Source organism: Pleurodeles waltl, chromosome 1_1 (genome assembly GCF_031143425.1).
Source record: "Pleurodeles waltl isolate 20211129_DDA chromosome 1_1, aPleWal1.hap1.20221129, whole genome shotgun sequence".
Classification (NCBI taxonomy): domain Eukaryota; kingdom Metazoa; phylum Chordata; class Amphibia; order Caudata; family Salamandridae; genus Pleurodeles; species Pleurodeles waltl.
The window spans coordinates 227,656,643-227,672,550 of record NC_090436.1 but is presented as its reverse complement, the minus strand read 5'-3'; the positions used below and the strand labels follow the sequence as shown (position 1 = coordinate 227,672,550).

General features: G+C 42.5%; 1 protein-coding gene across 12 annotated transcripts in view; it reads left to right on the top strand.

The window, feature by feature from the left end:
* The window catches only part of LIFR (LIF receptor subunit alpha), a 478,307-nt gene that overhangs the window by 310,953 nt on the left and 151,446 nt on the right, over positions 1 to 15,908 (top strand). For all 12 annotated transcript variants that reach the window (XM_069221314.1, XM_069221272.1, XM_069221277.1 and 9 more), the window contains one exon: positions 6,337 to 6,582. In XM_069221314.1, the coding sequence (XP_069077415.1) occupies positions 6,337 to 6,582 (246 nt within the window). The remainder of the gene's footprint in view (positions 1 to 6,336; positions 6,583 to 15,908) is intronic.

The following is a 15,908-nucleotide window of genomic DNA, read 5'->3' as shown; positions in this document are numbered from 1 at the left end:
TGATCTTTCACTACCCTGTGTATCTCCCTTTATTAAACTCAAAGCAAAGACAAATACAAAACAGTGAACTTCTTCCCACATCATTCTTTTTAAGGAGCACCCGGTACAACTGCAACAAGATAGCTGCCATGGCTTACCACTTAAACCTTCCACTACTACATTGCTATCACTGAGAGGTTTTTGAGCCCTGCTGCATCACTAGCGGCTTTACATGCCAAATTCACTGGACTTTTCCACATGGCTCATAACAGTGAAAAAAATTGAGGAATTTACCTCCTCCTGCTCAACAGGCCACTTATGACCACGCCCACCGCAATGTTTGCCTCGACTACTGCATCCTTTGTGATTCAGTACGATCATCACAACTTTCAGTGTCCATATTATGTTCAGGAACTGTACACCTGGAAACATTGTTTCCTCTTGTTTCTAATGCACACCCACATGGCAGTCCACTCATTCTGATCCGGTTTCAAAACACTTGTTTACTGCTCACCCCTCTTTAACAATGCCATCATATAAATGTCTGCCGCCAGTCCTAACTAAAATCCTTGATCACTAAAGACAAGTATTCCACAAACACAGTGCAATTATGCCTAATTTAAATTCATTAAAAAAACTCACACATTTATTGAACGTTGCATCATTTGAAAAGCTCTACAAAACGTTGAGAACTAAATTTGATATATACTATTCCCCAGCAGTTCGACAGCTTTGAATCGTCTTCATCTATTTGAGCATTAAAAAACCAACAAGAGTTCAATCCTTTGAAAATGGAGAAAAACTCAACCACAGGACACCTCATCTCTTATAAACACAACCAGAACACACTCACATTTCTCCTTACAAGTGGCTGGATCTAACCCTCTTACTAAGCTAACCTCATTTCCTTACTTCACACCTACACTCAACATCTTACCCACTGCATCAATACTCTTCTTTCCCCTTCTCACATACGTGTCTCTCATTCTTCCCTTTCATCTGTTCTCTGATGTTGGACATTAGAAGTAACCTCAAACTCCCTTCAAGCCCACATCCTTTCTTCTACAACATATGTAATCTTCCCAATATCTACATCTAGCTAGCTGTTTTCCCTCTTGTATAACCCGCTGAACTTAAATATATACTGCCAACTCATGCTGCACACCATATGGCCCCTTCAGTCACCAAATCATCAAACTCCGGGCACTCTCCTTCCGCTCTCTTTCACCTATATTGCTTGTCTTCTCCTTTTTATCATTTTTAAAACAGGCATCTATTCACCCTTCTTTAAATATGTTTTAGTCCTCTCCCTACTCACAAAAAACACATCTGACCCGTCAGCCCCTGCTAATTATCTTCTTGTCCCTACGTGTGTTTTTTCTGAAAAAATTATCAAACATTTTTTTCCTGGCCTATTCAGTCTGTTTTTCATGCCATGCATTCTACTTAAACTACCTTCTTACCTGTTCCCAACTTCACGACCACTGCCTATCACTATCACCTCTCCCTTATTCTTTTACTTCTCAATCTTTTCGCCATGTTTGCTTTGTTGTTTACCCTCCATACTGTCCACATTATCCAGTCATCATATCGTTGCATTAACTAGTTTTCCTTCTATCTCTTTGAATGTTCTTTCCCTGTTTCTTGTTGCTTCAAAATCTCTATCCCTCACCTCTGCTATCAATTAACCTAGGGGGCTTAGTCCTGAACCCTTTCCTTTTGTCTCTCTCTCTCTTCCCTCAGCCAAATCATCACTTCCTTAACTTCTATTACCTTAATAGTCTGACTATATGCATCCCTATCTACTAATGCAGTCAGTTTTCCAGCTGCCTCAAAGCAATCTCTCTCTGAATGACCATCAGATCATTGGTGCTGAACTCAAGCAAAATACAAATTTCATGTCAAGACCAGAGGCTAGCATTCTGCTTTAGTCTTTTATTTACTACTCCAAAGCAACACTTCAAAGAAAAACGGTAGCCAAACTAAAAAATCTAGAATCAATGACTAGATAAAGCCTATTACTTCAGCCTTCTTCTAATGTTTGCTGATCCTTTGTCAGCTAAGTATACTTATTAGCTCTTTTAGTGTTACAGTAAACAAGATTAACTAAGAGTTTCAATGTTTATTATTGTTCTTATTATTGGTATTGATGTTTAGTAGGTTATTGAGTCTTTTTTTCTACATTTCCCAATTGATGGGAAGTTTATTTTGTGAATGATCTTGATGTGGTTTACTTGGTTATCTTAGTAGTATTTTAATTTCAACAATGTTTTTAAATGTATTAGGTGTTTTTCATACTGTTTGATGCAGCGTGATTTTAGGCCGAAGTAACAGCTGGGACTGGAGGCGTTCTTTCTGCTCGCACCGGGTTGCTGACACCTAATCTTTGTAGTGTGCGCATGTCAGCCTTGCGGACAGAGAACAGTCGGTCATAGCAATTATTTTCCAACACGAAGTGAATGACATAGGACACTGCGTGCGTCTGAATGCGCTCAGTATAGCCAGTGATTTTTCTCAGTTTTGAAGGCATCGGCAGCCATGTCGATTAAGTGACTGGTGCGCAACGCATTGCATTTGAAATTAACGTACTTTCCAGATTTTGTGCGGTTCAACTACTTTTCATCACGACGCTCAGGGAATAGTTACCAAAATAATAGTTATCATTTATTGAAATTTTAGACTTTTAAGGAATTCGTTTACTTTTCATTGAGAATTTCTAATTGTTGAGAAGAGTTTTTCAAATTAGTTCAGTATGTCAGAGGTAGGGGAATGTTCAGGTTTGGCTGAGGATTCTGTAAAAAAAAATAGTTCAAGATGAGGTAAGAGCCTCCGTTAAGGAGCTTCTTGAGGCAGTATTAAAGGAAACAAAGGAAAACTATTGATATATCTGGGGAAGAATATTGGTCTCTAGAAAGTAAGGAGGAATCTGGTGATATAAGAGGAGGTAAAAGGAAGATGAAAAAGAAAAATTTAGAGATTAACAGCAAATTAGTGTCTTCGTATTTAGGTGGTCTTAGTGCCAGGAGGAGAAAAGATGTCCAATGCGGCACACATGAGGGTGTCCTTTGCTGCACAAATGAGTCAGGTGAGACCTGCTGATATTGAGGCTCAAGATCAGGACAAGGATGAGTATGATGAATTTATATTAGATAACTATGATGATAATGGTTGGGATATGGATGATGATAAGAATGAAAAAGATCGAAAAGATAAAGGTATCATAAAGGATCCTCAGGCAATGAATATGTCCTGATTTAATAAGGCACCATAGAAGTGCTGATTAGTGGCTGATGTCACATGTGAGAGAGCTCATAAAGTTTTGGATTAAAAGGCCTCTGGAAAAGGAATCCATATTGGTGATGAGATCTGAGTTTTCTCATCCAGTGGTTAACAAAGCATGTGTTACACCTGATTTAGACCCTGATCTGATAAGTTCTCTCTTTAAATTGGGTTGTGATTCCTGAAAAGGTTTAGAAAGGACACTGAAACAGTGCCAGGATACGCTGTTGGATATAAATGGCCCTTTGGCCAGACTTTTAGGTATGGCGGAGGAGGCTAAATATAAGGCGGTCTAGATGGACGTAAAGTTATTACGTGGATGGACCCAAAGAGCGATTTGTTTTTTAGGGAATATTAATGCTGTTTTGATTGCACAACGTAGAAAAGCAGTGTTAATGGAAATAAGTCTGAAACTAGCAGATTTTGCAAAAATAGAGCCAGAACAAGATCCAAAAGGATTATTATTTGTAGGTGGTTTGGTTAAAGATGTGTAATGCTAGCCTCCATGTCTTTATTGAAATACAGATTCTCTCATCATAAACTTCGAGAATCTACATTCTGCCACATAGCACATGCCTCCCTCCCTTACCCTATTCACTTCCTGTTTATTCCACCTGTCAAGTCTTCAGCCAGGACTCTCAAGAGTACACTTCAACATCTCTAGGATCATTAGGGACATTCATAGTCGCAGTGCCCAGATTTAAGTTAATGAACATTTGAAAAAACATTCCATACACAGCCTCCCACGCATTCAAGGTATTTATATCCGCACTTGAAATGTTAGCACAAAGGACACTTTACAGTCTCCCTCGCATATGCCTACCTTAACCACTGTCACCAAGATGGTGGCTGTCAGCAAAGAATAGAGTTCGCATTCCTGACCAAAATGTCCCAACTCACAATTTGTGCTTAGCCAGCTTTAATCTTGTGCTCAGTCTCAAATTTCCATATGCAGCATCCATTTTATTCCTTGGATTTACTAGGGCCCTTGCACTTGAATTCCCCGCTTACTCCAATGTGCTGTCTCTCTGCCAACCTCCTTCAAGACTGCTAGCATCCTAACTAACAACCATTCACCATGTTACCTTCTCACTAATCCTGTATGGTAAATATTTATCTGTGAAATGTTTGTTCTTACTCTGTGGTCTGTGTTAAAATCCACCATTCAACTATTCCATAACGCTATTGTTCTCATCCTAACTTATGTATCAGCACGTCTTGTGAAAATGCTCTTCAAATAAAGAAATACATTGTTATTAGATCCTCTTATTCTTCTTTGATGTATTTCCTTTTGTCCCTCATCTTTTAATTATTCCTTACCTTTCGTGCTTTCTATCAGTTTGTGTCTGCAACCCCCAATGTTTTTTTCCAGTATTATTGGTATTCATGTTTCACAGTCCATATTCATTTTTAAAAATGGAAAGATAAATTAACTGATGAGGTAAAACAAGGGCTGCGATTTTGAAATATAACTTAAATGACTGAAGATATTAACATCTGTACTGCTAAACTGATGTGTCCAGGTGAGTGCATTAGTCACGGAAATCTTACTGATATCGGAGTGTGAGTTTACGTTTACCAGTTAAAAAAATGTTTAAACTAACTGCAAATTGATTTTTTCCATGGACCAGAAAATAGAAATAAATATGGACAAATAACAACAAGATGCAAAAAAAGAATAAACACCGCCTAAAACGTCATGAAAATAAATACGTAAATCTAGGTGCCCAGTATATAATTCTATTGACTACATTTAACACATGCAGTTACATCAATGATTGTACGCTTAAAACAGGTGATACACCTAATAAGCTACTTGGGGTAAATTGCTTTTTCGCACACCTTTGAATACATGTAACTTCATTGTTGAAATCACATTTGACATAGAAATTGTTTTCTGGGATGACAGCCATACACCTAAATCATACTTGGCTTTTGGGATCCGAAACTTAAAGGCAGGAGTTTGAACTTACCTGGCATGTACAGAAAAGGCATTGCATATGGTGTTTGGCTTCTGACACACAACTTATATCATCTTGAACCTCTTGAAATATTTGAGCCTCTGTTAAATTGCCTGTAAATTGTAAGTGCATGCTAAGTTATAATATGTTATATTATTCGTTACTATATAGTACTGGGGCAGTCCAGCAGTCTGATCAGAGTACCTTAAGGATGGTGTTACAAACTCCATGTAGAAGAGTATTCATCTTAAATTAAAGTCAAATGATATAGCTAATATCGGTAGATGAGCATCTCAAAGGCTCATCAAAAGAGGTTAACATTCAGTGATTTCTTTTTTTTTTTTTTTTTACCTTGAGGAAGATGTCTTGTAAGCATAGGGAAGAAGTAAGCAATTGTCACACCTTTTTTCGTGAAAGGTAAGATCAGAGTGGTCACCGGGGTAGGGGTTAGAAAGGTATTATTCCCTACACCCCACTGTTTTCAGAGGCCACATTCTTGCCGGAAAATGTGTTTACAGATATCTACCTTAAAGTAAGCCCACCTACCAGGAGGAATGAGTGTCTTAGCTCTGGATCCTCCCATTTAGTAATGACTTTAGCAAAGAGGCCAACACCACTGCAAGGCCAAAGGCAAGCCTTTGAGTTAGAGGCAGGTCATGTTCTAAGACGCAGAGGGAAACATTTGTTATTAATGTAATTGTTCACTTGCTGGATTGCTCAAAACAACACCCAGATCAAGGTCAGAGAGTTAGTTGGTGGTATTCCATATAAAGAGGCCAGTTAAACAGGAATTACTTTTCATTGTCTGGATCAAGAAGTAGTATCTCTGACTTATGTGGCATAGCTGGCTCAGGTGTATATAGTTTTGGTGGGTTTTAAGATTTTCCTTGACATTTGGATGATTGCTTGGCTCATTAGAAACTCTGATATGAATTTAGGTGTTCCTAGGAAATGTTGTGATAAGTACATGAGTGTGCTTCCTTGACATTTGGATGATTGCTTGGATCATCAGAAACTCAGTTATGAATATGAGTGGTGGTCTAAATGCTGTAATAAATATGAGTGTGCTTATAAGTGAGAGAATATGGTGAGTAATTTTGCTTTTTCTTGTATACAGGGAAACCTGGACCATTTGTCTTTCCTGATGAAAAGGTTGTTCCTGTCGGCTCCAACATGACATTTTGTTGCATACTAGGTGAAGGAGAGAAGGTGACATCCCTGGTGTATGGAATTAAAAGATATCCAATTATTCCCCTCAGCAGTCACAGCAGTGCAATTAAAGTCTTGGACATGAATGTTTCAGATTCCAGTGGGACAAATATTGTCTGTAATATGGAATATGGAGCTGTTGTTTTTGTTGGATGTGAGTAACATAAAATTTCATAAAACATTGTTTGCCCTATTAATTAGTATAATTTTAATCATAACATTGCTTACTCTTTTCACATTCTGTCTAAAGCGATATCAAGTATAGCTTGTGTTGAAACTGGTTTACTGATTGAGGGGTGAAACCCTGCTTAAGCAAGAACCACAGTATGTTTCAGGGTGAAACACAAGCAGATCCCAAATTAACCTGTGCGTAACCCTCTGTTAGCCGGTCACAAAGCATTCAGGCTTAACTTAAATACAATGTGTAAAGTATTTATGCAGCACTTCAAACACTCTTAAAGTGAAAACACAACAGGGAAAATCCCACAACAATTTAGAAAAATAGATTAGAATTTAATAAATTCTTTCAGACAATAAAGAGAAAAATCCAATCAGTAGAACAATGCAATTTTAAAGCTTTAAGTAAAAATAGTGCTTAGAAGCATAAAGCACCAACTGTGGTAATCTGGCTGTACCAGCCTGGGTCAAAGTCACAAGTTCAGGCCAGCCATGATTGAGAATGGGCCGCATACAGGGACTAAGTTAGGGACGCTGAACAAGAGTACCTTAAGTTCTGGTTGACGAGCATTGCGAGATCCTCTTCTGAGGCTGTGATGTGATGCAATGCGATGTCCTGTGTCGTCATAGAGGGTGCCATCGAAGTGAGGCTTGCAGTGCGAAGTCCTGCATCGAAGATATTTTGTGCACCAGCTGTTTCAGATGGCAGGCTGCGATACAAGGTCCTGCGTCTCGAATGCATCATGCAGAGGCGGTTTAGAGGAGGAGCTGCAATGAGATGGGTTGCGTTGTGTCAGTTCTGCCCACAGGACCACAGCTGTACTGTCAGAGCACCTTTAGGCCCACTTCCAAGGGTCGAGTACTGGGGTGGCACCACTTATGGGGTAGAACTCACAACAGACCGAGTCCAGGTGACTGGGTTCGAGGTAGTTTAGAGCCTTGTCTGTCCCTGAGACTCTAATCAGAAGGCCAGCCAACTAGCCTTTGAAGTAGCAGTGGTAGTCCTGGGTTCAAGATGCAGTTCCAGTCCTTCCACACAGGCAGCAGAGTAGGAGTCACTCTTGCAGAGCAGCACAGCAGTCCTTCTGAGTCTTCCACAGGTCCAGAGGTGTACTGAAGAACTGTGTCTGAGGATCCATTGGCCCTGGTGCCCACTTTGAAGTAGGAAAATGTTATGGAGGTTTCCACCCCAGAGGTGTTTGGAATGTTGTGCCTCCCTACCCTGGCCCCAGCTTGTCTGGAGTGATAATAGACTAGTGTTGAACCTTTTGTTAGTGTGCTCAGGCAGAGCATTTATGATATGCAAGTGTAGTAGGTGACAACTCCTCAAGTCAAAGGTGGCACATCCTGCCAAAACCTATGCTCCTTTGTCTCACTCTCTGTGAGCAATGCACAAAGGCCAACCATAAACTACAACTAGTCATATGACACAAGGCCAGGCACCAAATGGTTGGGACAAGAAAATGGCAACTTTCTAAAAGTGGCGCTTTCAGAATTGTGACTTAAAATCCAGTGTTACCATTCATTAGATGCAAAACCTAATGTTCCTACCATTTGAAAGTTATCACTTATTAAAAGTAATACGTAACCCAAAGTTATCCTATGGGAGAGGTAGGCCTTGCAGTAGTGAAAAACAAATGTAAAGGTTTTTCACTACCAGGACCTGTAAAAATTAAAAGTACATGTCTAACGTTTTAAATACACTGCACCTGGCCTATTGACTGTTTTTAGGACCTAACCTAAGGGTGACTTGTATGTATTAAAAAGGTTGGTTTAGGCCTGGGATAATGTTTACTTTGCCAGGTAGAAATGATGGTTTAAAACTGCACACAAAGGCTGCAGAGGCAAGCCTGAGACATGTTTAAAAGAGCTACTTTAGAGGGTGGCACAATCAGTGTTGTGTATCCATTAGTAGCATATAATTTACAGTGTCTGGGTACATGTAATACCACTTTACTAGGAGCATTCAAGAGAATTAAATGTGCCAATCGGGTGTAAGCCAGTTTTACCATATTTTAAAGGAGACAGCACAAGCGCTTTAGCGCTGGTTAGCAGTGGTAAACTGCCCAGAGTCCTAAAGGCCAACAAAAGGAGTTTCAGAAAACAGGAGGGTGAAAGCAAAAAGTTTGGGATCACCCTGCAGATATGGCCAAGTCCAACATCTGGCAATATATTTGGTTGAAAAACATCCCCATTTGTAGTGAAGTAAACCATACTCAATCCTATATTTTGTTTGGACAATAGTCACACGTAGGAAGTTGGCTCTGTATGCACTATTTCATAGTAAGAAATAGCATGCACAGAGTCCAAGGGTTCCCCTTAGAGGTAAGATAGTGGCAAAAAGAGATAGTTCTAATGCTCTATTTTGTGGTAGTGTGGTCGAGCAGTAGGCTTATCAGAGGGTAGTGTTAAGCATTTGTTGTACACACACAGGCAATAAATGAGGAACACACACTCAAAGACAATTCCAGGCCAATAGGTTTTTGTATAGAAAAATATATTTTCTTAGTTTATTTCAAGAACCACAGGTTCAAGATTTACAAGTAATACTTCAAATGAAAGGTATTTCACTTAGGTAACTTAGGAACTTTGAATCAGCAAAATAGCATGTACAGTTTTCACAACAATGGCAATAAGCTATTTTAAAACTAGACAGTGCAATTTTCAACAGTTCCTGGGGGAGGTAAGTGTTTGTTAGTTGTGCAGGTAAGTAAACCACCCACAGGGTTCAAAGTTGGGTCCAAGGTAGCCCACCGTTGGGGGTTCAGGGCGACCCCAAAGTTACCACACCAGTAGCTCAGGGCCGGTCACGTGCAGAGGTCAAAGTGGTGCCCATAACGCATAGGCTTCAATGGAGAAGGGGGTGCCCCGGTTCCAGTCTGTCAGCAGGTAGGTACCCGCGTCTTCAGAGGGCAGACCAGGGGGGTTTTGTAGGGCACTGGGGGGGACACAAGTCAGCACAAAAAGTACACCCTAAGTGGCACGGGGGCGGCCGGGTGCAGAGTGCAAACAGGCGTCAGGTTTGCAATGGAGTTCAGTGGGAGACCCAGGGGTCTCTTCAGCGAAGCAGGCAGGCAAGGGGGGGGGTCCTCGGGGTAGCCACCACCTGGGAAAGGAAGAGGGCCACCTGGGGGTCGCTTCTGCACTGGAGGTCGGATCCTTCAGGTCCTGGGGACTAGCTGGAGTGCCCTGGGGCGCTGTAACAAAGGGGGTGAGCCTTTGAGGCTCACCGCCAGGTGTTACAGTTCCTGCAGGGGGAGGTGAGAAGCACCTCCACCCAGTACAGGCTTTGTTACTAGCCACAGAGTGACAAAGGCACTCTCCCCATGTGGCCAGCAACATGTCTGGTGTGTGGCAGGCTGGCAAAACTAGTCAGCCCACACTGGAAGTCGGGTATGTTTTCAGGGGGCATCTCTAAGATGCCCTCTGGGGTGTATTTCACAATAAAATGTACACTGGCATCAGTGTGCATTTATTGTGCTGAGAAGTTTGATACCAAACTTCCCAGTTTTCAGTGTAGCCATTATGGTGCTGTGGAGTTCGTGAATGACAGACTCCCAGACCATATACTCTTATGGCTACCCTGCACTTACAATGTCTAAGGTTTTCCTTAGACACTGTAGGGGCATAGTGCTCATGCACCTATGCCCTCACCTATGGTATAGTGCACCCTGCCTTAGGGCTGTAAGGCCTGCTAGAGGAGTGACATATCTATGCCATAGGCAGTGTGAGGTTGGCATGGCACCCTGAGGGGAGTGCCATGTCGACTTAGTCATTTTCTCCCCACCAGCGCACACAAGCTGGCAAGCAGTGTGTCTGTGCTGAGTGAGGGGTCCCCAGGGTGCCATAAGACATGCTGCAGCCCTTAGAGACCTTCCCTGGCATCAGGGCCCTTGGTACCAGGGGTACCAGTTACAAGGGATTCACCTGGATGCCAGGGTGTGCCAATTGTGGAAACAAAGGTACAGGTTAGGGAAAGAACGCTGGGGCCTGGTTAGCAGGCCTCAGCACACTTTCAAATCATAACTTGGCATCAGCAAAGGCAAAAAGTCAGGGGGTAACCATGCCAAGGAGGCATTTCCTTACATCTCACACCTCCAAAGCAATTTTGAGTGTCTAAGTATTGGGGGCAGTAATGGATAAGGTCATACACAGGAGTTTATTTGGTGAATAATTTACTTTATTTTTCTCTTCCTATATGTGACCTCAGCTAAGGATTCTGGACTGTGCCAATTTACCTGAAACAGAACTGACATCTAGTGCATATTAAATGGACCCAATTCATATTGTTTGAAAATGTCTTTTAGTTTGAAGGCTAGTTTTACATTCACAACTCTAATGTTAATCCTAACCCTAGCACATAGCCACACCCTCAACATCATTCTTACTCTATCTTTAGCCCTAAACATTTTATCCTACTGCACAGTCTAACTCCTTATTATTGTCAAATCTAATTATCTTCTATTTTCTTTCTCACTGCGTATATTTTTTTAACTGTATGGTTTGAACTACATATAATTAGGACCACTTGCTTCAAATGAGAAATTGTGTACTGTTACAAACATATATGTTCTCTGTATGACAACTACATTTGTAATTGTGACCTGCAAGTCGTACAACAGTGTGTAAGCACATACTCTAGCAAGCTACAAAGTCAATGAATGGTAAGTGTGTTTTCAACAGCCACAATGGATTATAAAGTGGGCTATTCACTATGTGGAAGACAACAATGCGCCACCATCAACAATCCATTTAAATCTACAGTAGCACAGATGAGTATTTGTCTTTCAGTTGGCAGGTGGTGTATTTTACAATTAACACTAATATTACATTTTATGTACAAGTGGATGCATGGATCATCTAGTAGTGGAAAAGTGTATCTGCAAACTCTTGAAGTACAGATTGACAAAGAAACTGTTAACATTAACACTGATATCCTAAATCATTTTACTTTGTATGCTTTTCAGGCAAAACTGTGATTTTCAGTATTGTTGGAAAATTGCCCTTTTTGCAGTTACCCAGATTTTTGCAGTTTTTAGTTGGCCCTAGGACTCTATACATTTTTCTCCGGCTAACTGGTGGTAAAGTGACAGTGCTCTCCTCTCTAACCCTCTTAAAACTGATATGCAGCTTATTTTCAGATGTGTTTATTTGAGAGCCCCTAATATATGGTACTACATGCACCCAGGGCCTGTAAAACAAATACTAATAGTGGACTTCAGCACTTGCTGTTCCCCCACTAAAATAACACTAAAAACATGTCTATCTTTACAACCTAGATGCACAGTTTAATCTTCATTTCAACCTGGGGAAACCCCTTGCTCTTTTTTACTACTTCTAAGTAACCCTAAAGGTAGGTTCGAAAAGGACCATAGGTCAGGCTGTATGGTATTTAAAAAGTAAGACATGTACATTTATTGTTTTACATGGCCTGGCAGTGAAAACCTATATGTCATTTTTAGGTCTCTGCTAGACATGTGACATGTTTACACACTGTGGGCTTACAGCCCGCCCACAGCATTTCCTTGGCTTGCTGCAGCGTTGCTTTCATTTTCTTCATTTCAGTTTGTGCAGGCATGTCTATGTCATGTCCTCTGCTGTGCTTGGCCATGCCCAGGAGCATGGACCAAGTATTTGTGTCCATCCAATGCTCCCGGTTTTAGAGCTACTTTTCTGTTAGCGTTACAACACTCTGCATTACTGCTTCTGTTTTCCCCGCTACCCTACTCTGTTTCTTTTGTGTTCCAGCACTCCACATGAGTGTTTGTGTTTTCCTCTCTGGCTCAGTCCACTTCTTCTCCTCCCACACCTACCCACTCCCTGTTCCATAAAATCCCCCATCCATCCACTCTAAACCACCCACCACCAGTCCTTGTTTGTTTTGTGCCTGTGAAATGAAGCAGTTTCTAGTGGGAGAGCAATGCGCTCCAGCAATCCTCTTGCCGAGAGCTGTTTGGTGCCGTCGTGCTTTGATTTCCATTTTATGTCTTTTTCTTCAGGCATCTTTGGTGTGTTTTGCAAGCATACCCTCTGATAAAGGGAGAAGATTGGGAGAGGGTACTGGACACACAGATGCTCCTTTGTGTACAATAGCGAGCAGCAGCTCCTGAATTGCTTTCTATTTTGTGTGTTTCTTGGCTCTGTTACTACTGGGTTTCCACCCCGAAGCTGGCCTGTATTTCAGCTTTCAATGAAAACAGATGGTCCCTGAGATCTCTCGAGGGCACTTAAAATCAATTGATCTCCCTGTGGAATGTCTTCTTTAGCAGAAATATGATCTGCTTCTTGACCATGTCTACCAACCGCCCACCAACCCTCTCGGCATCCTGTGATTCTAGGCACATCACTTAATCTCTCCGTATAAACAATGCATGGGAGCTTGTGTAATGTAACTAGTGCTCCTGTATAGTGCTCGACCTCCGGTCAAGTTTGTTGTATTTAAAAACTACAACAAAATGGACACGTGAAAACAAAGCCTTAACATAAGGAAAGACAAAAGATACTTATTTCCTGTCTGAGTTGTACAAAGTGAAACCAGAAAACCTGGATAAATCGCAGCTACCCCAATTAAAATGTGGGCTCTTGTCCAAATATTTTATTTCACCCAAACTTTTTTCTTCACTATCGTCCATGAAAGCGTTTTTAAATATTTGAGCTCAGGATACAGCACTGGCTGGGTCATAGCGCTTTTTACATCCCTTTCAGCAGGCTGAACAGCAGCTGTGCTGCTATAGAACATGGCTAAAGGACATTGACAATGCCTGTAGCTCTCCGATTGCCAAGACCTATCAGCTTTGCCAATGCTTGTCTACGTTGGCAGGGCTCACTTCCCCTTAGGATAACACTGCTTTACACTGTCACAATAAATAGGTGCTAAATTCCATTTATGAGCGGCTCGAAACATGTTTCAAGGCCATTATTAATTATAATTTTAAATTCAACTTAATGGTCAAGCCGGATTGTAACTTACAATTTTGGTAATGACACTTTTAGACAGTTGTGGGTTTTTATGCCTAAAACTTAAAGCCTTTCCTTCCAATTCCACATGTCACCTAACCCCTGCTGACTCTCCTGTGGTGAGATGTGTATTGCTCCTCGATAGTAGACTGGAGGCTGGCTGGGGTGACTCCTCCCTTGACAGGATGGCCTTGGGGGCTGTGCCCAAACTCTTCCTGAGCTTCAAAGGAACCCTACCTTTCTTTTTTTTTTAATTCTTTTTATTTCATGTGACCAACAACAAATAACATTGCAGCAGCATATTAGACAATATTAAGATGCAGTTTAGCTCCACTACCTCCCTCAGGGGGCTCCCTGAAGCCCATTCCCTCCCTCCCCAGCACACTTAAAGTGTTAGGTAAAGATATGGTTATAGCTGACTGTATCTCTCCACTCTTGCGGGGCTGGGTAGAGAGCACAAACACCCCTATGTAGGTGTACCATTTTCTCCAAATCCCAGTCCATTTCCTTGGACATCCTCTACTGGCATAGACCACCCTTTCTGCCAGCATGCACCTGTCTAGATCTTGTTTCCAGGCCGCCAGTGCGTCGGGTGACTCACCTTCCACCCATGGGCTATGTTGCGTTTCGCTGTGATCAGTCCCAGAGTCATCCATACTCGGTCCAGGTGGGCAATATCCATTTCACCCCAGATGTTCAACAAGCAACATTTAGGGGAAAGCTCAACGACCTTCCCACTCACAGTAGTTAGGCATAACTGCACTGCTTCACAGTAACTTTGTATGACCGAGCAGTTCCATAACATGTGGTAAAAAGTCTCACCCTGGCCGCAATTTCGAGAGCAAAGGGGGGGTTTCTACTCTACCCATCTTTGCCAAGATTGTGCAGGTGTAGTAACTTCTGTGAAGGATTTTCAACTGGACTAGCTGGAATCTAGAGCGCACAGACACCTCCCTCGGGGAAGTGAGAGCCTCCTGCCACTCCCCGTCATCCACCCTGCCCAGGTCTCGCTCCCACTGGCTCCTCAAGGTCCCAAAAGCGTTGGGGGAGTTATTGGTCTCTGGTATGTGAGAGAGATGGCCTCCCTGGGCATATAGTCAGTAAGTAGTTGCTCTTCGAGCAGGTAGAACTCAAGGGGGTCCACCCCCCTCAGAAGCGGCCTAACCAGTGCGTGTTGGATTTGTAGGTATCAGTATGTGTCTGTGGCTGCCAATTGGTATTCCACCTGAAGATCTGAGAAAGAAAGGACTGAGCCATTTCTCCACAGGTCTCCCACCTTTGTTACATCAATGGTGTCCCAGTTGTGAAAGCCCAGGTGTATGCCCAGAATGCCCAAGTGTCCAGTGTTCCACAACAGGGTAGCCTGTTTAATCGTGTTTTCCAACCCAATGAACTAAGTGTTTCATGCCAGATGGTGAGGGTCACTGCTGTGGAAACAGGGAAGGTCCTGGGCTTCTTCCCTCCATACAGCGGGCTGGAAGCCCCCAGGTTTCATAGCCTCACTGTCTATTCGATAAGCCGGGTCAGTCTCAGGGAGATGGACCCAGTGGTTCAAATGAAGCTTACCTTGTCCCTGGCAGATGAAGCTCACACCTAGGCCTGACTCCGCTTTGCCTTGCTAGTCACATTGGCACCAGTCCAAGTGGGGGTAGCGGAATTAAACAGAACTGAACTGTTAATTGAACAAAGGCTTGCCCTTTCGCAATGGGCTGGCACTGGGCACAAAAGTGGACACCACATTTTTTCACTTGAAACACTCCTGGACCTGTGGACAATCAGGAAGAGGACGGTCCTGCTGTTTGAAGAACCTGAATGAAGACCGGGCCTGCTTCCAATGCACCCAGGCCTCCAGAAGGGACTCCATGGGGCAGTTGACTTACCTCCTGTTTGAGCTACAGGAGCACAGCAAACTTCCACAAACATCTGTCTCTGCAACTGCCCAGCTGACCAGTACTAACTGCACCTGTCCTGGCCCCTGCTGCTGCCCTCTGTTCAAGTAAGTCCTAACCTCCAAATGATGCCCCTCCAGGTCCTGGTGTCATGGATTCACCTGGATCCAACTGCGGGGACGACAACAGAGCCGATGCTGGACCTCCACTCCTTCTCTGGAACATTCAGAATCCAGGGACTGACACCTAGATCCAGCCCGCATCCAGAGTAGTAAGGGCCAAAATAATAAAAGAAAACTTGCGGTACAGGTTCTGCTCAGCGTCAGTACTACTCTGCTTAACAGGATGCGTCACTCCTGGAATCTTTTGGGTATGGGAAGGTGGACGTTTACAGAACCAGCATCTCTGTTTCATGAAGCAGCAATACACTGGGAACAACAAGAAGAGGCAATTACCA